This window comes from Lepidochelys kempii, chromosome 1, assembly GCF_965140265.1.
Source record: "Lepidochelys kempii isolate rLepKem1 chromosome 1, rLepKem1.hap2, whole genome shotgun sequence".
Taxonomy (NCBI): Eukaryota; Metazoa; Chordata; order Testudines; family Cheloniidae; genus Lepidochelys; species Lepidochelys kempii.
In genome coordinates, this window is record NC_133256.1 from 340,510,529 (window position 1) to 340,537,698 (window position 27,170).

General features: G+C 47.5%; 2 protein-coding genes across 5 annotated transcripts in view; one reads left to right on the forward strand and one right to left on the reverse strand.

Annotated features, from left to right (window-relative positions):
- Positions 1–13,591, forward strand: part of ITIH5 (inter-alpha-trypsin inhibitor heavy chain 5) — a 58,959-nt gene extending 45,368 nt beyond the window's left edge. For both annotated transcript variants that reach the window (XM_073328826.1, XM_073328827.1), the window contains exons 9-14: positions 298–607; positions 3,764–4,311; positions 4,586–4,636; positions 5,940–6,056; positions 8,816–9,193; positions 10,044–13,591. In XM_073328826.1, coding sequence (XP_073184927.1) covers positions 298–607; positions 3,764–4,311; positions 4,586–4,636; positions 5,940–6,056; positions 8,816–9,193; positions 10,044–10,342 — 1,703 coding nt within the window. In that variant the 3' untranslated portion in view covers positions 10,343–13,591. The remainder of the gene's footprint in view (positions 1–297; positions 608–3,763; positions 4,312–4,585; positions 4,637–5,939; positions 6,057–8,815; positions 9,194–10,043) is intronic.
- Positions 13,592–16,960: 3,369 nt separating this feature from the next.
- Positions 16,961–27,170, reverse strand: part of LOC140906948 (store-operated calcium entry regulator STIMATE-like) — a 67,642-nt gene continuing 57,432 nt past the window's right edge. The window contains exons 7-9 of one of the 3 annotated variants that reach the window (XM_073331937.1): positions 26,962–27,072; positions 17,708–17,765; positions 17,538–17,624 (exon numbers count right to left, since the gene is read on the reverse strand). In XM_073331937.1, coding sequence (XP_073188038.1) covers positions 17,721–17,765; positions 26,962–27,072 — 156 coding nt within the window. In that variant the 3' untranslated portion in view covers positions 17,538–17,624; positions 17,708–17,720. Of the gene's footprint in view, positions 17,625–17,707; positions 17,766–26,961; positions 27,073–27,170 lie in introns of all 3 variants that reach the window. The other 2 variants (XM_073331920.1, XM_073331928.1) reach the window with 2 other exon arrangements.

Below are 27,170 nucleotides of genomic sequence, written 5' to 3' on the forward strand. Positions count from 1 at the left end.
GAATGGAGCCAGGATTTCACTTCAGGACTATCTCTAGTATTTTTAGCCTTGTTTTCCACCTCCTCTGTTGCAGTGTCAAATGTTGCGTGTGTAGTGGTGCCCACTGACGGAGATACAGACCTGTCAAGAGGTGGCATAACAGAGCCTGCTTACGGGAACAGTACCATTTTTGAGGGAAAGGGCACATCGCAATGAGTAGAACATATCAGATGTTTGCAAGCTGTTGAGATTTTCTTGTCAGCCATGTGCACTGCATTTAATCAGGAAAATAAGCTCATGACTTTGCTGCGTTCCCAGGTACTAATATTAATGAGGCTGTCCAGACGAGTGCAAAGCTGCTTAACAGTTACATCGCTCAGAACGACATTGACGCCAGGAGCGTCTCCCTAATCATCTTCCTGACAGATGGGCGGCCCACAGTCGGGGAGATGCAGTCCTCCAAGATCCTCAGCAACACCAAGGAGGCCATCCGCGAGAAGTTCTGCCTCTTCACCATCGGCATTGGCAACGACGTCGACTATAAGCTGCTGGAGAGGATGTCCCTGGAGAACTGCGGCATGATGCGGCAGATCCAGGAGGACGAGGACGCAGCCGCACAGCTGAAAGGGTTTGTTGAGCTTCGCCCTGGACGCACTGGGGCCTTGGATGAGACTGGGTATGGGTGTGGGGAGGAGTGACCTCAGATAAATTCACAGTAGAGACAGGCTCTAGCTGAAGATGGTGGATCTGGATTTCGGCTTTCCCAGGGAAATTTGTTTATAAAGATATGGGCCATTAACAAAATATGGGTGCCAATACAGGTTCAAAACTCCACCTCCTCCCCAAAAACTTGGGGCTGTTACAGGTTTGACTGTGGTTGAAAGGTGCAGGTCAGATAAGTGTGAGCAGGGATGGTGTCCCTAGCCCAGGGGTTCTCAGCTCAATTTTCTTTGTGGTCTCAGAGTGCGGCCACCAACTCTTGCTGGTGGCTGCTCTGACAATTTTCCCTAAAATACTTAATTAACTTTAGGAAAAACAAACAAGTATGCACATACACATGTCTAAGTCAGTGTAATTTATTTATGTAGAATTTTTTTTTGCAGACTCAATAATAAAACTAATGTACAGTTGTCTCTATTCTTTACTGACCCTAAACCGAATAGAAACACAAATAAGGTGCTTTGCATGTTATTATCCTTTTTCTTGTTGTGTCTTTTGCTTTTTTGGTTGCTTTTTAAAAAGACTTCCTAGTTACTAAGCCTGCTGTGCAAAGTGGTACTAACAAACATACAAATATCACTTTTCACAGCAGACTTACTCAGCCCAGGCAAACCTGGGGACAAATTAAGCACTGGGTGGCGAGGTGGATATGGAGGCAGCAAGGAACTGGGGTGATGTGGGGGGTGTGACCTTGAGGCCAGAGCCCACCACCGTACAGCCTGGGAACAGAGCCTGAAGCCCTGTGGCTGGAGCCTGCCACCTGCCACCACAGGGCTGGAGCCTGACCCCACCAGTGGTGGGAAGGTGGGGAACTCACTGGCTGTCTGTTCCTCCAGCTTTTGGGTCTCCAGAGGTGGGCAGGGCTCAACCACTGCTGGTGGCCCTGGGGGAGGGGGGCCGCTGCTTTGCAGCCCTCTCCCCTCCCCTGAAATCACTGCCCAGGAGGCTGTGGCTGCAAGAAAAGTCCACGGTGGCCGTATTTGATAAAAGCTGCCCTAGCCTCTGTTTGCCAGAAGCTGGGAGTGGGCAACAGGGGATGGATCACTTGTTGATTACCCATTCTGTTCATTCCCTCTGAGGCACCTGGCATTGGCCACTGTCTGTAGACAGGATACTGGGATAGATGGACCTTTGGTCTGACCCAGTCTGGCCGTTCTGATGGTCTTATGGTTGTAGAGCTCTTTCCATGGCTGGATGGCTACTTGGGAGTTCTTCCCCCCACTCAAGATACAGTGTACCATAGTACAGCTTTGATGCCCTTCAGAACAAGACTTTGGTTTAAATTCTTTTGACAGAGATATTGCGTGTGTGCCTAAATCTGAATGGCTGGAGAGCTGGGAGACACTTACATCAGCTCGCCCCATGGTGCAAGTGGAGAAAGGACTCGTTGCCCATTTAAATAGATGTTAGACAATGTTAAGGTTCTGAGACACAAACAGCGTCTGCTTTCTGTGAAAAATTTTGATTTGAGTTTTTTATTGAAAAATATTTCACCTCAAACCTAAAACATTTGAATTTGGAAATGCTGCAGCATAGCCTCATGGGAGTCATAGTTTGGTTGCCTCCTGTCCTCATTCACCTCAATGGGGGGGGGCTCCCTGACCGGACTACATCTTCCATGGTACACCATAGCCAGGGATTTTCATATAGCACTGCCTCCCCTCTTAAAGAGGGAGACCATGGTGCACCATGGGAGATGTAGCTCAACCTGGAAGCCAAGCCCGTAGAGGAGAATGGGCGCACGAGTCCCCCAAACGACAACCCCCATGAGGCACTGTGGCTGTATTTCCACATTGAAGTTATTCAGGTTTTGACCAGCATTTTTTGGTGTATGAATTTCTGCCAAATAAATGAAATTTTCCATGGGGGAAAAAACTCCTAGTTCCCCTAGGTATCCATAGGGGTGAGCCTGCACACTTCCAATCATAGTTGTGTTGCTCTGTTACACTATACTTAGCCTGTTTGCCCTCTGGACTTTAATACATTGTGGAAACCCATCCACCAGTGTCTGATCCTGAACCATTGAAAGCGGCGGGAGCTCTATCAGGCTACAAGAGCTCATTAGAGAAAAGACTTGCTTGTAAAGGTAGTGGAGTGTTGTCCAGTGGTTGGAGTAGGTAAAATGGAGTCCAGATTGCTGGGTTGTCCTCTCAGCAAAGCCACTGACCCTCTGTGTGGTTTCGGGCAAGTCCCAGTGTCACTTGTGCTTTGTTGTAGTACTCTGTGAAATGGATTGAATAATAGCACTCTTAGGGTTAACTGATGCTTCCAAAGGACTTTGAGGTCCTTAGACTGAGGGCACTAGAGTGCTCAATATTATTCTAAAAAAGGGAACTGAAAAGCTTTTTATAAAGAGAAAAATAAAAATGTTCAAAGTCCCAGCTCTTTAACAGCCTGTATGTGCAGGCATGAAAAAGGAATGTAGCTTGGCCTCAAAAATAGAGTTGAAGTCAGTTCTTTGTTTGTTTACCTTTCAATACCTGATTTCAGGGTTCTGTGAGTCCTGCCTTGCAAGAGAAGAGGAGGCTGAGACTAGAAAGCTCAAGCCTGGTAGAGAATGCAGCGCTCTCCAGGTGGCTTTAGGTCTCAGTCAGGCCACCAGTTGTAGCAGGAGAATCATGCAGCCGTAAACGCAGGTCTGGGTCCCTTATAAATGCTTTTCAATCCAACCAAGTGGGAGATATTCCCAGGGATGTGTTAGGTCCTGTAAGAAAGCCCTAGATGAAACACCGATATATTACGGGTGTATAATCTCCAGGTCTAGTGGAAACCATTCTGACTCTCACAGAATCATAAAACAAATTGTGCTGAGATCTTCTCCTTCCAGGCCTCCTGTATCAGAAGAGATCATGTGGAATACAGCCTTTAGATCCTAGCACAGGATCCATGCTCAAAGAACCAGGGAAAGGAAAACTCCTACCAACATGCCTCTGATATTACCTTGGGGGAATATCCCACCCCGAGTGCAAATTCAGCACTCTGTGCATGTGTGTACCCCTGCATACAGGTACCTGTGAGTACCTGGCTGAAAACACTAACCTGTGGGAAATGTCACTTGTTTCAGGTTCTACGACGAGATAGGGACGCCCCTTCTCTCCGACATCCGGGTTGATTATCCCAAAGACAGTGTGGAGCAGGTCACTCAGAACCTCTTCCCCAACTACTTCAATGGGTCTGAAATCGTCATTGCCGGGAAGCTCATGGAGCGCAACTCGGGCAAGCTCCACGTAGAGGTGACGGCCAGCAACGCCAACAAGTACATCCTCCTGAAAACCGACGTGGCCATAGACGTCCCAAGCAAGAATGACATCAGGGGCTCTCCTGGCATGGAGGATGGCAAGGAGGCTCAGAATTATGCTGAAAGGGCATGGAGTTATCTCACCATCAAGGAGCTGCTGACCTCCTGGTTGAAGAGTGATGACAGGGAGGAGAGGCAACACTTGATGGATAAAGCCAAGTCATTGGCCCTGACCTACAACTTCATCATCCCCTTCACCTCCCTGAAGATGAAAGAGTTACAGGCAGACCGGCCTAAGGAGATTCATGCCAGTCCTTCTACTGAGGGCATTGGGGAAAGAGTGCAGAGTTTGCAAGGACACAAAGTACCACCAGGTACAAAGAAAATAATTATAATAATTGGACACATTCCTTCAAAATAGGCACACCTCAAAATTGATTTAATTAGAAAGGATTGTCTAGTGGTTAAAGCACAGGACTAGGAGGTAGGAGACTGGGATTATAATCCTGGTTTTGCTAATGCCTCAACGTATATCCTTGGGCAAGTCATGTAATTTCTCTGAGCAGTGTTTTGGGAACATTGTTATAACATTGCTTAGTCTGTTATTGTACCCATAACTCTGGCTGCTTTCTCTTCCCCCTCTTCTAGGTGTATCCAAGCAACCAGACAAAGAAAGAATTAAAATATCCAAAACGTCAGGTCAGTGTCTATTTCCCAATTCTGTATACTTTGTAACTGAAGATAAAGAACAGTTGATTTACAAAGCCACAACTCTTAGTGCCTTTGGCATACACCCTCCTGGAGTAAACCAGCAAAGATCCTATTCATTTGATTACAATACAGTAATTTGGAAGAAAAAAGAAAAAAAGAGAGAGGATCAGGAATTGCTAAAAGTTAGCAAGAGTGCTAATTAGGAAGCACAGCGGGGTGGTATATTAGGAAGACATAGGTGCATTATTTAAAACAGCCAGTTCATTTTAGGGGTCATAAGGGCTTTATTTCAATATTTTAGCTGGTCACAATAACTTGATTTTCAGAATAATGTTGCTGAAATTTTAAAAGACAGTAAAAAATGTCAAAAAGTTTTCACAATATGTTTAATTGTTTTTTCAACAATCCTTTAAAACATTACATAGACCTAAACCAAGACCCAAGATCTGAACTTCACCAGACACCAAAGAAGATCACGCCTAGCTCTGAAGTTCACAGCTCAGGCCAATCTCTGTATGGCTGTGTTCCATCAGCTGGCGCTGCAAGAGTGGGTCACTTGCTGTGTGGGGAATCTACCTGCTACTGCATCAAATTAATATTGATGAGCAGGAGGACTTGCCCAGACTCAACTGTCAACGTTCATTGTGCCTGATGGTGATGCTAATCCTATGGCTGGTCAAAAATTGTCCCTCTAAACTGTTTATTGATAGAAAATTGGGTTTTGGACTAAACAGGAATTGGCTTCTTCCCAGGGAAAACTTTGATTTTTCATCGAAAAACTGAACACTCAAAATGTTTTCAGTGGAAAAAAGAAATGTTTCAATTCTGAAGTGCTGCCATGGTACCTTATGGGAGTTGTTGTTTGGGTGCCTCACACACCTATTATTCTCCATGGGCCAGGATCACATCTCCCATGATGCACCATGACTACGCAGCAGCCCTTCACCAAGAGGGGAGACTGTGGTGCATCATGGGAGATGTAGTTGAGCCAGGGAGCCTGGCCTATATATAGGATAATGGGGGCATGAGGCACCCGAACTACAACTCCCATGAAGTAACATGGCAGCACTTCAGAAATGAAATATTTTAGTTCTTGACTTTTCACCTTAAACGCAACATTTTTTGTGGGGAAACAAAACAAGCTATCCATAAACCCTTTAAAAATGTACCAGTAAATCTTGAAGAAAACAGAGATGAGGCTCTTTGAAACCTGTTTTGTGAGATTCGGCACTTGGATACTGGTGTTCCGTGAACGTCTCTTACCTTTGTTCTCCTTTTCATGTCTTCTCAGCGGATGGAGACCCTCACTTTGTCATTGATTTCCCCTCCAGCAAGCTAGCTGTCTGCTTCAATATTGATGGGCAACCAGGGGACATTCTCAGACTGGTCTCCGATCATAATGAGTCTGGTAAGATAATGAGGAATCCTGTTGGAGCTACCCCAGCAGCTGCTGCACTGGGGAAATTTGAGCTGCAGGTATCAGTCCTACAGTGAAAATACTTAGCAACAAGGTGCTTTATGCATTAAACTTACAACAAGCCGGAGAGGGAGGAAGGCTCTGTCACCATTTTACAGATGGGGAGATGGAGACGCATAAGACCCCAGTGGCTGTCCATGGCTTAGCGCCAATCACATGCAGAACCTGCTGAAGGGTGCCCAAACTTTGCCCAACCGAGGGCTCCACTGGCAGGAGGCCAGGAGCTGCAACTACTTCATGTCAAATGGAACAGATTGCCACCACCCCATATATTTAATATGGAGATCGGGACCATGGAAATACAAAGACCCAGAATGCAATGCTCCAGCTTGATCTGAGCAAGCAGTGCCTGTTAGGTAAGACACATGTGGTCTGTATGCCACACTTGACTAGCTGGAGCAGGCACAGCTAAATAAAAGGCCATCTTGAGTTTCAGATGCTAAACTTGGGGCACTTAACATGAGCCAACAGCCTCCCGCTGTTAGAGATTACGCTGGGGCTCTGGGCCCCCCTTTGCTCCATCTGCAGGTTTCACTAACTGATTCTGCTTCCACAGCCCACTGCTTGCAGAGTCTTCTCCAGCAGTGGGGTGGGCAGGTTTTGTATTTGACCCAGTCATTAGCATTTAACTGTATGCTGCTTACTTAGGGGGCTGGCGGCCTTCAGTGCTAAGTCCCTGTCAAGCTGCAGTAGAAGGGTCCCTGAGCACTGAGGCAGTTAATGACAGTTTGTTTTAACGGAGGGTCTATAGTAATTGCACTAAAACAGTTTTTGCCTCTGGATCAGTCCTGAGAAAGCTAAATCACAAACGATTAAGTCTCTGCTTTGCGTAGAGCAGTGTGACCCCCTGACTGTCCAAAATTCAGATCTGACCTGGAATTCCTAAGCAAAATGGTTAGTAAGTGGATTATTTGCTAAGCAGGAAAGCCATGGAGTGGCGGCGGGGGCGTAAGCATGAAAGGCAATACGAAAGTCTGTCTGACAAGGAAAAAACGAAACAAAACAAAGTCACTGGAGAGCTATTTTGTGTGGCACTTTTGTAGCATTGGCCCAACTTCCCTGTCCCGTCTGTGTCCAGCCTCTGCTTTCTTCAGTATACACCGAACCCCTTGCAGACAGACCACTAGCTTCCTTCACCGGCTAGGTTGGCTGATTTTTTGTGGCTTGAGAGGAGAGTGTGCTTGAGCGTCACCCAGGTTCAAATAAATGGCAGATAAGTGTATGGAGAAAGGAATGACCGTTTCCCCTGTGACCGCAGGATAGGGAGCTTTTCACCTCTGCACTGATGGCGCGAGGCCAGTTGTGACCCTCCATTGTTACCTTCCGAGGCCGGTGTCTGTCATTTTGCAAAGAAATGAAAGTGACGTCACACCGGCCGGTTCCCCCAGCCCTCCATCGGTTCTGACCCCACCCAGTCTCAGCTGCACTCCCCCGTCATCTCTTCACCCCCCCCTTAGCAGGCTGGGTGCGGCAGGGAGGGAGTTACAGAGGAGCCGTCCCATTGCTCACAGGTGGGGAAAGGAGGAGAGGGAGTGGAGCAGCCCTGAGCTGCTGGGCTTTTTCCGCTCCCCCGCCCCGCTAAGAGAACAGTGTGGGTTCCTGAAGGGAGAGGGAGAGAGTGCTGATCGGCAGCTTATACCCCAGGAGGCGGGGCAAACACAGGCAATCAGAGGGAAGGTTTCCCTTAGCCAGGGGTGAAACGTGCCCCTCAGCGACCAGGCTCAAGTTGTAGAATTTTTATTTGCCGGGTCTGCAACCCCTTTGAGCCATGCACACTGTAAGCACGGCCTCCCACCACTACCTGTGGCTTCTCTGGTGCAGAATTGAGGCACGCTGGAAGGGCAGAGCGGGAGAAGCGTGTGTAACCCACTGGAGTTACAGGTGCCTCTCAGTACCCATGCACGGAGACTATGAGTCTGGCGCTGTCCCACTGAGGGCTGTTTCGCTCAAGCTGTAGAAGTTGTGCGTTTAGCTCTGGGAGTCCTGGTTCAGTCCCTGGTATGTTGGCCAAGATGGGGTCCATCACACTTCTGCTGCTGTCGCCTGTGAAGGAGTGTTGGACCTTTTCTGGCCTTAGGCAGCAGGGCTTCAGGGCTGTTGGACCAGAACCTCTCACCATTGCCACATTAGGTGTACTGCAGCCTACAGAGAATGACCCACAACCCTGACTCCTATAGAACAGTGGTATTAGGCCAGATCCAATTCCTCTCTTATCAGAAATAATTCTACCCCATGGTCCTGTGCAAAATGGGATTAGACCCATGCCAGTTAACACTGTGTGTGATTGAGCAGGGTTCTAGGATGGTGTTTGTCAAAGCAAGCCATCGCCTACCTGCCCTAGGTAGATGATAATGCAGTTTGCAAATACCATGCTAACTCAGCGCTCAAGTAAAATATCCTCTCTCACACTGTCCAGGGCAATGGTGGCAGAATTCTGCTAATAGACTGGGGCCTGTTTTCAAACTTGGATGTCCAAATATGGTGTTAGGGGCCTAACTTGCGGCAATCAAGTTTGAAAATGTTGGCCCCATTGTTTTAAACAAGATGGTAGCTGGGAGAACTAGGATCCCAGCATGAGTGGTACTTCAGTGTCCACTCAAAATGAGGTTTTCATTATGCATGATCCACAGCATCAGCTCGGAGCGATTCATTCACTCACATTTTAAACCACTGTTTTTTCCCTCTAAAAGGTGTAACTGTGAACGGGCAGTTAATTGGAGCCCCGGCTCCTCCCAATGGCCACAAGAAACAACGCACCTACTTCACCACCATCACGATCCTCAGCAATAAGCCAGAGCGATCCTACGTCGAGATCACACCCACCAAGGTCATCCTGGATGATGGGGAAAGACTCATTTTGCCATGTGACCGGAGTGCCACGGTGGGGAGCAGTGGCCTGGAGGTGTCTATCTTTGCCAATTCCAATGTCACCGTGGCAATACACGGCACCATCAGCTTCATCATCCTGATCCACCAGTACAAGAATCCTGCCCCCTACCAGAGGAATCACCTGGGATTCTACATTTCCAACAGTAAAGGGCTCTCCCCTCATTCCCATGGACTGCTAGGTAGGTGTCACGCTCTTTCAGTTGTAACCCGTAGCAAACTGTTCAGATGGGTGATATGGGAGAAGCGACTATTTCAAAGGGGTTTGAGGGACAGAGGCAGGAGGTGGTGAGCCTTGAGGAATGGGATGGGTCAGCCGAGAAGTGGGACTCTTGCCTCGATCCCGTCATGACTAGCTTGTCTGCCATCAACGTTCTCAACGTTCTCACCCCTCTGTTCTCCATGTGACCCGTCTCCCACTAGTGTATCTATCGATTGTAATTATACAGTCCCCATTACTATAATATCTGAGCACCTCACAGATGTTAACATATTTATCCTCACAACACCCCTGTGAGGTAGGGAAGTGCTATTTGCCCACTGGGGAACTGAGGCCGAGACAACAAGGGACTTGCCCAAGGTCATACAGGAAGCCTGTGGCAGAGCTGAGAATGGTCTCCTGAGTTCTAGGGTGGTGCCCTAATCACCACACTCTCTTTCTGCCCTTTGTTTGAGCTTTGTGGGTCTAAAACAAGTGATGTTACCCTCCAGCGGGCTTAGCCCCCAGAGAGGAACAGGAGGCTCTCTGCTACTGGCAGCTCAAGAATCAGTTTCCAAGTTTAACTGGCCAAGGCCTGTGTTTCTGGAGGTGAAGAAGGAGCAGAGTTCTCGTCCCAGTTCCCTGTGTGTGGGTGAGAGATTAACAAAAGAATTGTAGAACATAGCTTCTTTCCACCATCGCTGGGAAACTCTTCAGGAGCCCCAGAGGCATTGAAACCTCGTAATTTGGCTGCTGCTTTGGAGACCCCTTTAAAAGACTCTGTCGCAAAGCAAAGCGGCTGCTTTAGGAATAAGTTTAATCTTTCCTTGCAGGTCAGTTCTTGTACCATGAAGTCAAACTTACCCAGGACCCTCTGGGTGGAAGTCCCCAGCTGGTCAGTCAGAACTCAACAGAAGAGCTGAACCCGAGGCCAGTGAATGTGCTAAAGGTAAAAGGTAGGCTGGTTCCTGTCGTGTGGAAGCAGAGGAAGATCTACAACGGTGAGCAGGAGGTCGATTGCTGGTTTGCCAAGAACAATGCAGACAAACTGATCGATGGAGACTATAAGGATTATCTTGCTGCTCATCCCTTCGACACAGGAACCAGCTTCGGGATGGCTAACAGACTTTAAGGCCGATCACGGGTTGCATCAGCAGATTCAACAACAATAACCCTGCGGGTGGTTCTTACTTTTTTTTAGTGCCAAAGAAACAAATGTTTTCCCTTTGGAAATCAGCTTCCCCACTTCTGTACTGGCAGGTCATGGTGTTGAGTGCAGGGAGGGTGAGGTTTGGGCTAAAGTGCTCTCCTGGTGGAAAGGGAGGGAGAGAGAAGGTATGTCAGATTTAGCAGTACAGAAAGATACAGGTGTAAAAATAAATACCCAGGTGGATCTGCGCAATACCCACCAGCATCTGGCTACTCACAGAATGTAAGACATAAGTCATACAACACAACCTTTCCTTTGATAACATGACATGAGGTACCTGCTATCATAACTATCTGGGGCAGACGTGCTTTTAGGGAAAGCATCCCACAAAGGAAAGCCCACGGGGACATCAGTGGGTTAATGAACAAATTGAACGCAGACCCAGTGAGCCACAGCAGGGTGTTGGTTTCTTGGCTATCCATACACGTGTTGAATGTGGTGTTAAGTGTGACAGCGTGTACCTCTAGCCACCAGAGAGGCTCACTAGTGATATACGCCCTCGTGAGGTGTCTTGCTGATAGCGTATTGGAACATCCTAAAAAAGCATTTACAGCCTGGAACAGTGACAGTGGTGGTGTAACTTACACCCCTTGCAGCATCTTGACTAAATGTTTCCATCCATGGTCTCTCCTGTCTCGGAAAGGAAGGAGGCTTCAACCCACACCACATCTGCTTGATCATAGCACTAGGCACCCACTCTATTTAATAGAAGCTTTCTTAAATTCTCTGAATAGGAACAGTCAGCCAGGCTCCAAATCCACTGACCACAAAACGGTCCCAGCTCTTGTACTGAAATACAAATCCCATATAACTGTTACAGTCTGGGCCCATGGCAGAATGTGATCTTTATTCGTTCCCGATCCCCAAACGCTTATAATCTGACACTCCTCGTCTCTGCTTCCGTGCAACGAAGGCAATTGGCAAAACGAGGTTGTGAAATGGGCCGTTAAACAGATACCCACGCTGCAGGGGTGTGTGGAAGCTGAGCAAGCCACTCACGAGGATTTTGCCTAACCAAAATGTAGAGACTGGTCTATTTTAAAGCGAGGCATCATTTAATAATGCTGTGCGTCACCCTCCAGGGAGACCTTTTATTAGAAAAGGCTGCTAGAGAGGACGTCAGCAAACATGAAGACATGTGCATGGGAGGCCAGAATTGAACTAAAGTTTACTGTATCTCCCCAGGGGCTCAAAGGGAAGGGGGAAAGGGGTGAAAGCACCTTAAGCAGCCAAATGATATCCAGGTGTTTGGAGAGCACTGAAGAACTGCTTTGGCCTAGGAGAAATAGACTAATTCAGAGCTGATATTTGTATATTTAAACATTATAATCACATCTGGAGTCTAGGACATCTTTCACACACAGCATCCTTGTCCGTGTAGAAACCACCACTCCCTAATGCTGTATTGTGGGGAAGCACTGGGCTAGCAGCATTGCTCAGTTCAATCTCATGTTTTAGTGAATTTTCTTGCTTGTGGCAGAGAACGCTACCATTAGAGCTGCCCACCTAAAGCCCCGCTAAGGTACCTCAAATGCAGCGCTGCTGCCAAAATTCTGCGAGTGCTTTGCAGTGAAATTTGAATCTGAGGGCTATGGCTACGCTACAGACTTCGGCCAGCATAGATCTGTCAGTCAGGGATGTGACGCGGGGCGATCCCTGACTGATGTGGCTGCGTCGACAGAAGCCTGTAGCATAGCCAGAGCTATACCAGCAAAACTGGGCGTTTACTAGGGTAGTTTGTTTCACTCCTGGCGGGTGGCTTTACTACACTGGTCCTCTTGCTAAAGGACCCTCCCCCAGCCTTAGGGAAGGATCCACAAGGTCCAGGAACTCAAATAATTACAGGGGACAACCAAAAATGTAACAGGGGCAGGTGTGAAGGCAAAGGGTCAAACAAAGGGAACCTGAAGGGGACACCGAGCAGAGAACCCCGGACAGCACCCACTGCTCCTCGAAGGTGTCAAGGGAGCCCGCAGATGCCGCCCAGAGGGATTCTGCCCAGATATGTGAGCAAAGGCCTGGAAATAGGCCCCCCAGTCGCAGGAAACCCTCTCAGCCAACCTCCTCTCCCTGGTCTTATAGATGGCTACTTTGGCCAGCGCCAGGAGGAGGCTGACAAGGAGGTCCCGTGGCTTTGTGGGGTTATGGATAGGGTGTGAGTATATGAAAAGGTGAGGGGAAAAGTGCAGCCAGAAATGTAAAAGGATGGTCAGGAGGAGCCAGAACAGGGGCTGCAACCGGGCACACTCCAGGTATACGTGCACCAGGGTCTCCCTCACGCTGCAAAAGGGGCAGGCGCCAGGGACAGGGCACCAAACACACGCCTGTGCTCAGTATAGCTGTGTCCACACTATAGTACTTTGCCAGTATAGTAATCTGGGACGCCCACAAAGCCCTAGTGCAGACATGGTCTGAGGCCACCGCACTGGGTACGGCTCTCTCAGGAAACAATCCTCTCAAAAGAGCAATTGGCAGACACTGCGGAACCGTGTTGCATGCTGCCTTTCTCCTGAGCAGTAAGCACGGCGTTGGTTAGCAGGCCAAGGCTAAGCTTAGCCAGCACCTGTGTAGCGCCCATGACCAGGAAGTGCTGCGGGGAGGGGAATCTCGCAGAGGGTGGGAAATTGTGCCAGTTAAACTGGCTGCTTACCCTGAAAATCGATGGTGATGAACCACGGTTGCCTGACTCCTGCACTGACTTGACTGTTTTAATTGCAGCAAGCGACCTGGATATTGGTCACGTAAGAAACATTCCTGAGCTCATCAGACACCTTTGGACTGTGGTTATTGCCACGGGATTTCCCTGGGTTCGCACTTTTCACCTCCCGTCACCCATATTTCAGCTCTTTAGAGGCAGGGTCTGAGTTTTCTACATAGTGTTGACCTGTTCAAATGCATGTTCCCTTCGAGGGCAGCTTAGTTAGGGCAGGTGTAGGGTTTTATTCCATTGTACACCCCCTTCTTCCCCCTTTCTGTACATAAATATGTATTGCTAAAGCTTCGAGTGCATTACACGTCTCCCCCACCCCATTAGGGACATGCTATTTCAGTTGACCCCAAAAGGATGAAATCTAACCCCGTAGGTATAGGGAGCACGGACAACAGCACAGTTGAGATTTGGTCAGTGGGGATCCAGTTATCACTTTTCACAATAAATATACTTTACAGTGACCGTTGAGGTGATGTTTTTATTTGGTGTGAAGCAGCAGACACTTGGTTGAACCTGCCATGAGACTAAGGTTATGCACATGTTTTATGTTGCTGGATAGGGGAAGAGCACCCTCAGGCGTCATTCACCTGGAAGAAGCAGCTGCCCCAAGTATCAGGTGGTTGATTATAATGGCCTTCGTGACCACAGTGGAGATGTTTAAAAATCAGTAGCAGGCTCTGGCCCAGAGACTGATGCAAACAATAGATGTCAGAGTCTTGTCATGGAGTGGTGGAAGATGGGTCCAGGGATGAGGGAACTAGCCAAAGACATGGGAGAGCTCTTCAAGTCCCAGCTCCACCAGCCTTCCTCAGGCAAGTCCTTTGGGAAGCCCAGACACAAAGATGAGAATAATGGTACTTCCCTGCTTCCTGGAGGTGTTCTAGTCTACACATTCTTCCACCACACTCATCGCCACTGTCTTACAACAGCGCTGCAGGTGACATGACTAACAGCTATGACAGCCGCCCAGGGAGAGGAGTGGGTACAGTGAGGTAGATTTTTTCAAAGTTGTTTTCTATATAATGATTGAGGTGTTCAGAGATTACAGTCATTTAAGCAGCATAGATTTGAGTGGAGCAGGATGGGAACCTAGGATAGCAGCAATCGCAAATCCTAGATTCTCCTCTGAATCAAGAGCTTCTGAAAGGCACCCCGGTGTCCGGGTGGCTCTCACTTAATATTTCCCTGCCACTGCAGGGACCTCAGGCACTGGTGCACCTCAGTCGCTCCTGTTCTCTGCCTGTGGCACAGAACAGTCTGGTCTCCTGAGGGCTGCAATACTTGGTCTAAGTAGGGTTATTGACATTGATGTGGGGGGCTGCAGGGTGCTGCTGGCGGCCTGTGATATGCAGGTCAGATGGTCTGGTCTGTTAGGCCCTTCTGGCCTTAAGCTGTATGACTTCCCTGGAGAACGAAGCCACTCCCTGCAGAACGATTAGCACAGGGCAAGAAGTGTTTCAGCTCTGAACTAGAGGAAGTACTGGTAGGTCTGAGGATAGCTCAGCTCCATTCCCAGCTGCTAGTTGTCCCCTCTAAGATGCCAACAAAGGCCGGGGGGCAATTGTAGAATGAACACCTATCTGTCATGCTCCAATTGCCTACAGCACAAGCCATCCTGCCTTCACACGCTATTTATATTACTGTAGGGCCTGTGAGCCTGCGTGATGGACCAGGCTGCCCATTGTGCTAGGTGCTGTACAATTGGAGCACAAAAAACAGCTCAGTGCAAGGAGACAATATTGGCTAACTAGACGAGAGAGAGACAGGGTGGGGGAACAAGGATGGCAGCATAGGGCATGTTAGTGCCACTGTGTTGGGGGGACTGTTATTTAGGCAGGACTCAGCTTAAGGAAAGGGAAGAGGACAGGTCTGGGGGAAGCTCAGGTGAAGAGACACTGAGGGAGGGGGAGGCTTGTAGCAAACAGCCAATTAACATTCTGCAGTTCTGGCGGGAAAGTCCAGGGGTTCCTGCTTCTGCCCCTGAGGCTAGAGCCTCTGGCTCTCCCAAGGCCACTTGGTGGGGGCAGGGGGTGAAAGGGAGGCACCTCTGTCCTAGTTCCCCCAGTGACATACCCACCCATCAGCTTCTTTCACCGGTGACACTGCACATCCTGGGAAGTCCCATGGCTGAAGACATGGGCAGGTATCTTACCCACACGCAGTGTGGACTTTAACAGAACATTAGGGGGGAGGGGGAAAGAGAGCGCAGGGGCACCTGGCCTTTTCTACACTGGGCTGTTTTCACCCATTCTTATTTAATGAGTGTCATGAAACGTTTGTAAGGTCTTGGTCCAGGCCCTTCTGCAGCCCGGAAATTTGGCCTTTTTGCTAACTTACCCACACAACTGCAAGTTTTTCACTGAGGGGTGTGAAACTTGGATTTTACTCATCTTCGCGAATAGCCGTCCGGCCAAGCCGTTTAGAATGGCCAGTTCTCGAGGGTTTGTTCCAAGAGCAGTACAGGTGGGTAGGAAAAAAAAATGGGTTATTTGACTCACATTAATAGGAAATTCAAAAAGCCTCCCCTTTCAAGACATTTGGAATACTGTGCACTGTTCGGTGAAGGCTACATGATCCTCAGGATTTGCACCTACAATGTGCTTTTCAAGCAGCAGAGTTTAAAAATTCTTCACACACGCTTGGGGCAAAACGTTTTTAAGGCAGGCTCCAAAATCCTTATTTATGCTTCTACAGAAGGGCTTGCAAAAATGAAGGCTTAGTTTGCCACAAGCTGGGGTGTAAATCTACCGCTAGCCTGCCATGCCCGAAGTTCCCATTTGGATCCTGCTGCTGCACTACAGTTCCCAAGTGCCCTTTAATCTACTCTGCTTTGAAATGAGGTCGATTAACATGCACCGGGGCACGGTTAGTACATGACCACAGGCTGCACACTGCTTGCCCTGAACCAAGGACTCATTTAGACAATCCTTAATTGACCTATAAACCAAGGTGCTAAGAGCTAGATAGCGCCCAGTGAAGGCACTAGGCTCTGCAGGTGGGTGCATTTTGAGAAGCATGTCATCCAATGTGTGTTTGGTGTGATTTGAAGCCCTGTCTCTCCCTTAAAGTCAATGGGTTTTGGATCACAAATTCTTCTCAGCAGCATAAATATTTCTAGTCTTATACGGCACATTATTACGTGGTCCTGCCTTGAGTGCAGGGGACTGGACTAGATGACTTCTCAAGGTCCCTTCCAGTCCTACACTTCTAGGATACTCAGATTACTGTAGAATCTGAATGCCTTCCAGTTATGCATTAAGCAACTCGATTCATATCAGTCACGTGGGGTTCATTCTCTCTCCCCTCTCCTGGGGGGGAGAATTGTGCATGCAATGCAACGTTTTGGTAGGGTGCACATGCTAATCTGTGTTTATGGCAGGCTGAAGAAGGGTGTCTTGCATTTGGAGCAGAAGGTGGCAAGGTTTGGGGCGGTCCTTAGGTCCTTCCTGAGGGAGTTTGTTCTCCAGATGTTAGACCAACCTTTGGGAAAGCTGTCTCCTGCCCAGATGAACTTTCCTGTTTAAATAAGGCTTTATTTTAGAGATCACTTTAGACAGATTTTTGAAAAATCTGGCTTTAGAAAACCAGCTTTTCCCCACATCATTAACCCAACTGACTGCCCAGATTTTTAACGAGATTAACATCTGGGCCAAGACAGGACAGTTCCAGTTCAGATATGGCAAAGCAAAGCAAGTGGCAAGTCCCTACGATTGAGAGTTTAGAAGGGGAGCCATCTCCTTTGTAACATCCTCTCTCTGTAAAACGTTAAGCCCAGGAATGCATTCCAAAGATGAAGCAACTTTAAGTCAAACTTTTATTATAATCCCTACAAAAGAGTAAAAATGTCAGATGCAGTGGAATGATCAGTCCAACCCCAAAGACATTTTTAAATACCTTTTACAAGTGAGCTATTTACGAGCAAGCTGTGCATGCAGAAAGCATCACAGTGCAGTTAGTACAAGGTAAATCTTCCATCGTATAAAAAAGATCTAGTATTTTGACTTATGCTACCACCATCCTGACAAATTCTACAGCCAGCTGGCCAGCCAGAGAAATCTCTCTCTACGGTCCCAACCGTGATAGGATTAGGAGTGTCCAGTTTAGAGACAAATACAGGTACAGCCGGAGTTAATGGTGTATGAAGAGCCAGCCATCACACTGGGCAGCAAGAATGCAGAAGGTACAGAAACACCATCAGGAAAATAACTGCAAAGGGTAGATCTGGTTCGACCCAGCATGTGATCTCCATTTAACTGTGCAATAAACTAGCATTCCCACCCCAACTTCCAACTTCAGATCAAAGTCCAGTTTTCTAAAATAGTCTCTACTGCTGGTTTCTTGGTTGGCACTCTCTCCATTTGGCTCAGTTTGACGTCGCTGTTAAAGTACCCCTTGATAGCCTGGCTGTGTCGCTTTCTGGCTGGTTCCTTGGAGTCCTGAGATGTCTTGGTCACTTTCAGACTGATCAAAATCCAAGTCAGGACAGAGCAACACCTAAAGGAAGAACAAGAACAATTCAACTCTCAGAGACTTATTGCTCAGTGACTAAAGAGTCTGTTTGGCTGGAGATCTCATACCTCTTCATGCCTTTTAACTGGACATACCATAGGTAACATCTCCCAGAACAGCACTGCTCTGAAGGATAAAGATAGGTCAGTGAGCAATCAACAAAGCTACCCTAAGTTTGATACAGGAGTTGGCCAAGATGCCTATTCCTCCGCAATCAAGTGACAGACTCAGCAAAATCTAAACTCAAACCCTCCTCAACCAAAACTTTCTTATTACAGAGCGAGGCATTTAGTTACCCCAGCGGGTAGGTGTGTGCAGGGCATCCCATGCTGTTTTCAGCTTGAATAGATGAGTGTTCAAAATCAAGTGAAATCAGATCAGCTGAACAGCAGAAGTCAGATCTGTCAGCTCGCCAGCTGGCTGGCTAAGTGGTTTCTGCTATGCATTATGCCCACCTATGTTAAACTATATTTTATTGTACCCTATCCTCCCTCCCTTGGTTTGCTCAGTCATTTCCCCAACCCACTGTAAAGATCTTGTCTTTAGACTGTAAACTCTTTGAAGCAAAGAAATGTTCTTCACTCTGTTTGTACAGTGCCTAGCACAGTGGAGTAAAGGCCTCTAGGTGCTATTGCAATATATTTATGACATATATATATATATATATATATATATATCATTCTTTAAAACAGAAAATCAAAGGTAAACAACGTTTATTCAGGGATGTACAAGAAAAATGTTGGACTCCACCACCACTAATTCAACGAAGTACAGGAAAATTACAGATGAGCCTGCTTTCTTCTGATCAGCAGACACAAAATCTCATTGGCCTGCCATTGTTGTCTTCTGCACCGGCCAAAGTCGCGTATGTTGAGTTACTTAATTAAACCACTAAAATGCAGCCACCTCTGGGGTAGGCTACAACTTTTCAACAGCATCCAGCAACAGTTAAGGATAGAAGAGAAGGCAAATATTTCAATCAGTTGAGTTTAAGGAGACGACGTAGCTAAACCCCTACGGAAATATGGCCAGGGCTCGGTCGATTCCTGGATATAGCGTGTACATCTGAGATTCTGACAGCTTCAGTTTTACTTCTCTAAAAGACAGCCCCTCCAGTGGTACAGTCCAGCCCACGCTGCACAAGTTGAGAGTTGGCTCAGTGAGACGAGCAACAGCGCCTAAAACACAGCTTCCTGCATCACCTTAACGGAGCTCTCCCATATAAGTGTTGATCTGGCCTGTCCCTGCTCAGCTTGAGAGATCTAACAATATCACAGCCTGAATTTTTATGCGGGTTATTAATCATGTCATCTGGATCTCTGGACTGTTTCCTGACACAGTGCATTAGGGATGCAGTATAAAATGTGCTGGCTTTATGAAATGCCCATATCAAGGGAGAATTTGCTCATGCTTTGTTTGGCCAGAGTGTTTTAAATGCAACAGACAAAAAACTGGCAGAGGACAGATTATTAAGAAGGCCTCGTCCCCGGTCCTGGACCCGGATATCATGGGGGACATAAATTGCATGATCCCGGTGCACTGTCATAACAAAGGAACACGCCTTTCATTCGTTACCATTTAGGCGGCACGGTGGGGCCAGTAACCACAGCAACAGGAGCGCTAAACAGGGAAAACAAACTGCTGCAATGAATCAACATTTTCAAAGGGATTAGAGAGGCCCACACAGTCCAGCCCGATCCACACATTTTATGACGTCTCCAGCAATCCACAGAAAATCCAGCAATGTTTAAGAGATGCTGTCCAGTCACACTTGGCTTTTACAAGACACTGAGACCAGTAGAAAATAAAAGGGAAATGTTATTCAGGTGCTATTTGTAACAAAGACGCTGGTCCCTCTTGGGGTATGTTACACTGCTAAAGCTGTTCGTGGGAATTAGTTTGATAGGCTAGCGCAGGGATCGGCAACCTTTGGCACGTGGCCCGCCAGGGAAATCCGCCGAGGGGCCGGGCCGATTTGTTTCCCTGCAGCGTCCACAGGTTCAGCCGATCGCAGCTCCCACTAGCGGCGGTTCCCTGTTCCAGGCCAATGGGGGCTGTGGGAAGTGGCAGCCAGCACATCCCTCGGCCCACACCGCTTCCTGCAGCCCCCATTGGCCTGGAACAGCAAACTGAGGCCAGTGGGAGCTGCGATCAGCCGAACCTGCTGACGCTGCAGGTAAATAAACCGGCCCACCTGCCAGCGGATTTCCCTGATGGGCTGTGTGACAAAGGTTGCCGATCCCTGGGCTAGTGTGTAATATAATGGCAGAAACAGCACAGGGTGGGCTTGGAGTGGGCAAGCAAGGTGGGTATGTACCCAGGGTTTGGCCCACTCTGCTCCATTTTCCCTGCTATTGTCATCTGCCCTAGCTGGATTCAAGCTGGCTCGCTCAGGCTAACCTGTGCAAGCTTCTGTTGTGTAGACAAACCCTTAAAGAGAGGTGATACTTCAACACAAGCTCGCCCTTGACAGTTGCATTGGTTGTGTTACAGCAGTGGTGAGGGGGCCCACCGTGCTAAGTGCTGGTAAGACAAACAAAGGGTCAGAATTTCTGCTCCAAAGAGCTTTCAGTCTAGACAGTAGAGGCACCAAGCCATACCAGGTCAGTGGCAAAGCTGGGAACAGCACCATGGTTTCCCAACCCCTCAGTCACCGTGCCATCCTGGTCTTGGACCCCAATGATTCACCAATATTCTCATGTCCACTCTTACAATCTGGGCTTGCCTAGTGTGTGCCTCTTTATACTCAAGTGCCAGAGAGTTGAGAAGGAAATGAACCCCCCCATAAGTGTTCATTCATTTGACTGCTTTCATTCCCTCCCCCCCACAACACAGTTAAATGCTTCTTTTGCATTGTAATTTTAAAAACACCTCTGAGCTACATCCTGTACAGAACACACTTCCCATCAGCTGGATCTGTTGTTCCGGTGTTCCAGTGCCAATATTTACACAATAGATATGCCCAAAGTAATTTACATATTTTGATACAGGCCTCTAGTCAGAAGCAAGAGACAACTGATTTGTTGATGTTTAAAACTCTGTCATTTCACCTAGTCCAACCTCAAGAGCACCGGGTCACCGCTGAAGGCATACTCTGCCAGTCTACTTTGTTGTAGACAGCAGGGTGGATAATGACAGCTGCAGTAACCCTGAACTCAGATTCTTCATATAATTGATCTATCACAAGGATAGAGCATGCAGAAAGAAATGAGCGTGACATGCAGTCACATCCGGTAAGAAGAAGAAAGCTGATAAATCCATTTCCCCCCAAGAGATAGGTGGAATCAGAGCTACTTTAGAACCTGCTCATCTCTAATGTTACAATGCTTTAGACAACACAAAAACTTAGTCTCTTTTAAGACGTCAAAGTGAATTTTGTGCTTATGAAAGGTCGGCCACTCATTCCCCACTCCTCACCCAATGACATACCTCAGTTCTGATCTGAAATACGGCATGCTACGTTAATCAGCGTCTCCTTTAAGTGTCTGCCAATTGTGCCGATTTATGTACCCAGTTAAGAAAGGCTGGTGCATTAGAACTAATGGCACAGCTTCCCCACTCCAACCCCAAAGTAACCAGTGCACGTCATCGGGACGATAAGGGTCCTTGCTAGTAGCGGTCACAAAGACAACCTGAAAATGTGAAAATAAGGACAGACAAAGATGTATTCCTGCTTTTTAAATCTGCTTTCTGCCACGGGGAAAAGCCACAGACCCAGAGAGATCAAAGGAAACATTAAGGGCTTTGAAAATGCTACTGGTTTTCACGGAGTGGAGAAGAGAGTGATGCCATTGACATGGTCTGTGGTTTACTGTCACAACAGACTCCAGCTGAGGCAGGAGAACAAGGAGCCTTCATTTCAGCCTGCATTTACTCAGCTCTTGTGCAATGAGGGTGACCATATTGTCCAAAGGGAGAAGGGGACACCCCCAGCCACTTGCCCAAGTTCCCCCTGCAGCAGGGGGCCATTGCCCGGTCACTGGAAACCTGCCAGCCCTGCACATGCTGGAACACTGCCTCGCCCCCAGCCCAGCCCTGCCTCCCCCCGACCCCACGAGCGGGGCTGGCATCTCTACTCGCCCCTCCCCGCAGTACGTTCCTCCGCACTGCATCCCACTGTTTTGGCAAAAGAAGCCATTTGTCCCGTTGATCAAGTCGGCAAGAGCAAACGGGACAAATGTCCACTTTTGCAAAAAAAGAGGCAGGATGGCCAGGACAGGGCTTTAAAAAGGGACTGACCCGGCCAAAACAGGACGTAGGGTCACCCTATCCTCAACTCAGCGTGTAACGATTCAGGCAAACATTAGTGCAGATCAGACTGGAAGTCAGATGGGAAGGGAGAGAACTGCACAAGGGGCGATGGGAAAAAGCCTGTCCTGGAAGCTAGATTTGGGGTTTAAGATGAGCCCGGAAGGAAAATTTTAATAGATCCCCATCAAGAGGATGAAAAATCCCCCTGTAAGTGCTAGTTTTGGCCTAAGCCACAGCCCTCGCTCCACCTTACGCAAAGCCCTATGTCACCTCCCTTCACATCTATAGCTCAAGCGTGAGAAAGCGGGCCCCGCCTTAAAAGCCCATACACACATGAGATGGAAGATCGGGCTCTGGGCTGCCAGCTACTCACTGTCCCCCATTAAACAGTGGGATTTCATCTCTGCTAGGTACCTTCTCACAGCGTGGGGCATCCCAAGCAATAAAGCAGCCCTGTACAAAACAGCTGGTGTAGCCATAAGTAGTGCTGGTTTTAAGACTAGGTTAAAACAGGGACCCATTTTCTACTGCGAGCGGATTCCGAGCTCAGGTGAAAAGAATGAAACCCTTTATTGTGAAGATAGATTGAAATCCAAGTAAGCCACATGACGGGGAGTTGTCGGCGCCTGCTGCTAGACAGGCCTGATGAACTCTGATAAACTCCAGGCACTTTATCATGAGCAATCCCTTCCAAGCATAGAGACGCTTAGCACCTGAAAGGAGGGAGATTAATAACATAGCAGAGAGGGAGGAAATTCTCCTTATTGAACAATCAGGAGAGCAAATGAGTCAATTAATAGGGATGGATCTCAACCAAATCTCCATTTCCAGCCTTTGATTTTGGATTTCGGCCACCCCACCTTTGTGGCCTGGGCAATTAGATTTGCCAGGTGGGTTGTTATTTTATCTACCATTTAAAAGGTGACTTGTGATATTGTTAGGATGTGGATATTGTTAGGATATTGAAAGGATGTGGACAAATTGTAGAGAGTCCAGCAGAGGGCAACTGAAATGATTAGGGGGCTGGGGCACATGACTTATGAGGAGAGGCTGAGGGAACTGGGATTATTTAGTCTGCAGAAGAGAAGAGTGAGGGGGGATTTGATAGCAGCCTTCAACTGACAGGGGGTTCCAAAGAGGATGGAGCTCGGCTGTTCTCAGTGATGGCAGATGACAGAACAAGGAGCAATGGTCTCAAGTTGCCGTGGGGGAGGTCTAGGTTGGATATTAGGAAACACTATTTCACTAGGAGGGTGGTGAAGCACCGGAATGGGTTACCTAGGAATCTCCATCCTTAGAGGTTTTTAAGGCCCAGCTTGACAAATCCCTGGCTGGGATGACTTAGTGGGGTTGATCCTGCTTTGAGCAGGGGGTTGAACTAGATGACCCCCTGAGGTCTCTTCCAACCCTAATCTTCTATGATTGTACAGATAGGCGGCCACATGGCAAGTGGCTGTATGGAAGTTTCATGGAGACCAAGAAAGAAGAGACAGAAGTCCCAGATTTTCTGTGAAGATTCCCACTTCTGTACTCTTCATCCCTGTGGGTTGGAAAACAGGAGCTCTGAGTTTGCAATGTGATATGGCCAATGCAATTATGGGTTGAAATTGGTGAGGCATAAGGACACAGAGCAGGAAGGCAACAATCCCCATATAAAGTTCCAGTAAGAGGACATTCCAAGTACAGGGATGAACCACTCCCTGGCATAACTCCACTTCGCACCAGAGGGGATGGTCCAAGTCAAGCAACAAAAGTTATGATTCTTTCCTCACAAGAGGTAAAACTAAAAGTTTCGCTAAGTAACAACAAAGTGAGAGGAGGGGGAGGAGAGGGAGATGGTAAGACAAATATTCAAAAGATACAATATTCAAATAATATTCAAATATACAATAAGATGGGAGATGCTAAGGGAAAGCTTCGGCTAAATATCAGAAAAAAGCCCTCCCAACAGGCAGGTCTATTAATGGAAGCCCATCATTTGGAACATTTAAAGCTATACTGTCAGAACATTAGAAAAATGTGGTATAAAGAGAAATACTGCATTGGCAAGAAGATGGAGTAGAGAATCGTTGATCTTTCCTGACTTCTAGAGATTTGGAAAGCAGTCTTCTTTATGGACTAACCTGACCTGAAACAGGTTGTTGTAAAGAGTTTTATGGTGTTCTGTTCATTCCTCAGCACGACAAGACAGATGGCAGGGTATATTTCCATATGCGACTGGCAACAATAGCAGTGTACTGGGTATTGAGTCCTGCTCCGTTCTATCCCAGACGAAATGGCTGCCGTACAGTTGTGTCTGCATATTTAAAAATATCCATGGGACACTCCGTGCTACAGACCTCCACTGTCTACGTGTACTGTTGTTGTTGATGCCACATGAAGGTGAAAGGGGATCTCGGAGGCTCCAATGTTTTGCTGTAAAATAAAGGATTAGTTGTGCTATTTGTGGGAGGGTTAAGATCAGGTCTCAACTATGCACAGAAGTTAGTTTAAACACAACTTTAAACTGGTGCAACTTCTGTGTTTGGACATGGCTTCAAACTTACAAAAACGGGACAAGTAGCACCCGTGTCCGCCCATTGTGAAAGACGTTACGAGTTACAGACATTGAATGAACCTCCACAGCCATCCCTGCTAAATGGGATTAGAGGAGATGGCACTCCCGAGTATCAACCACGACTACGAGGCCAAGATCATGCCATAACCAGAGAAGCGTTAATTGGGTCTGGCTGGTTAGAATTTAGAGTAATTAGCAGTTTTGCGCATGTGGGATCTGTACAGGCTTGTCTACAGTTTTTGGTACCGCTTTTAACTCTAGTGGTTAAACAAAACAAACAAAAAAAAGACACACACGGCACCCCAACCATGGTTAAACTGGTGCAAGAACTGTTCAGACACAGCCTCACCTGGCTGAACTTGCCTTTCAACTCCTATGAACTCTAAGAGGTATCTGCTCTCAAGAACAGGCTCCCCATTGTTGGAAATCCCCGGAATGCAAGGTTCAGATGTTTTGGAACACACCATAGCTCAGATTGCTCCCATTCAGAGAACGAGGCTGGCTTTGCTGCACCAGGACGTGCATGACTCATTTCTTGGCTGACCAGCTGTTAACATCTGTCTCTGCTTTGTTGGTCCCATAAGAGGAAGGAATCCACTAACGCCATATAGCCCTTTAAGAGTGGGAGCTTATCAGATACACAAGCTCTACAAGAATTCTGGCTTGAAGTTATGTAAACTGCATCAGTACCAATTAAGAACATTCTTACTTGCCACCTTGCAGCGTGTATTTCAGTGCAGAAGCCACAGTCGGGTAGTAATTGGTTTGGCAGTCCCACCTGTATGATGCAGAAACCAGTTACACTTACTAGAAGATGTGCTCTGACTAAAGCCATGAGGGAAGTAAACTTAACAGGTACTGGAGATGAAAGTTATTCTGTAAGCAGAATGTGAAATACCTTGTATTATTTCTGTTCCTCTTCTTCCCCTCTTTCTCTAGGAGTATTTAATTCCACCAAGCAGCAGCTATTTCAGAAGCTAGCCTGTAACTGCTGAACTCCTTTTCAGTCTAGTGGGTCTTGCCAATGAACAGCAGGAAATCAAAATTTGTACATGTAGCATTTTGAAAATAGGGGTGGGGAGAGGGAAGAACAGAATTAGATCCAGCTAGTTAGATTATGGCCTTTGCCCAAAACCCAGGCACAGACATGGATGTGACCTGTGTCCGGTGAACTCTGTTGTGTTAGCAAACAATGAGAACAAAATCTGCCTGTAACATAACAATGTTTTTTTCCTTTGGACTTAAAGCGTGAACATCCAACTAACCCAAATATATACTGAGGGTGACTCACACCAGAGTTAACTGGCAGTTTGCTTGCTGAGAAACAAAGACACCTGGCAAACTCTGATTCCCCCACAAGCATGTTTTTCTCCAAAATTTAACAAAAGACGAGACATTAGCAAGAAAAAAAATTCCTTCTGACTATAACTTTAAACATGTTAACTAGACGTGAGGGCCCCAAAGGAGTCGGAAGCGACACCTGTTGGAGTTCTGTTGATTCTCAATGGACTTCATACGACATTCGCTCGATTCATGAATTAAGAATGATTTTTCAGGGCATTAATTCAACCTGGAATCTGGAAAAATATCAAGCCACGCCCTGTCACAGCATTCAGCTGTCATTACTGATCAGGCTAGTCTGTTGATGGTGCATGAAGTAGACTAGAATCCAGCTTGGTTTTCCATAGCTAGAGTGATGTAGGAGGGGCTGAGTGTAATACATGTATGGTGTCAGCGGATAACACTGGTAGCACCCAAGGACACCTATGGTATCAGATACGGGATATTTATTGCTTTCAACAGAGTTGTGCCTAGAGGGCCCAACTGCAATCAAGGCCCCATCATGCTAGGCCCCGTACAACCATCTAGCAGTCCTTGTCTAAACAGAGAAGACAGAGTGGGAAGGGAGCTGAAGAAGCAAAGTAACGTTCCAGGTTACAGCTTGGCAGTGGCAGAGTTCGGAATAAAATCCAGGTCTCCAACTCCCGGTCCACCAGCCCATGCTGCCTCTCACAACATTGAGAGGTGATACCATTTTAAGTCCTTTCCAAACATAGCCATGCTCTAGAACTTTCCTAGGGTCTAGAAACAAGGGCCTGCCCTTCTAGAACTCTTGCCACCTTTTCTCTCCTGGCATTTCTGGTGCAGAAGCTTTCATGCACTCACCCACTCCCTAGCGTCAGAGAGCAGACCTGAGGGAGTCAGACACATCCAGCATCTCAAGACTTATCCATGCTTGCTGGGAGAGCTGATTCCATGGGATGAAGTGGCTCAAGATTCGGTTAGTGCTCCCGTCTCTGCAGCATTAACAAGGGAACGCTCAAGGAGAATCCCGGTAAGACTATCCCCCTCCCCAAGGGGAAGGCAGGCACGGCTCTGTGACACAGCTGGCTCTAAATTCAGATCACCTACCTTGTGTCATTGCTACCCACTGCAGTTACAATTAGCGGTGTTCATTTGACTTAGGATTGGCTGTCTGTGCACATCTGCCCACAGCACATTCCCTGGGCTTACCTGGGATTCTTCATTCCTCACGGGGTTTTCTATGGACCTGCTGCCTTCAAGGCTGTCCTTCTGCTTATATTTCCTCATGATCAAACTGTCCACGAGCCAGAACATAACAGCCTTGGAGGGGAAAAAGGAAAACCATCAGGTTGTTCCAACAGCCCCGACTTTGGATGACCAATCTTTAGTGCAGCCTAAACTGCAAGGCGGTAGCAGCT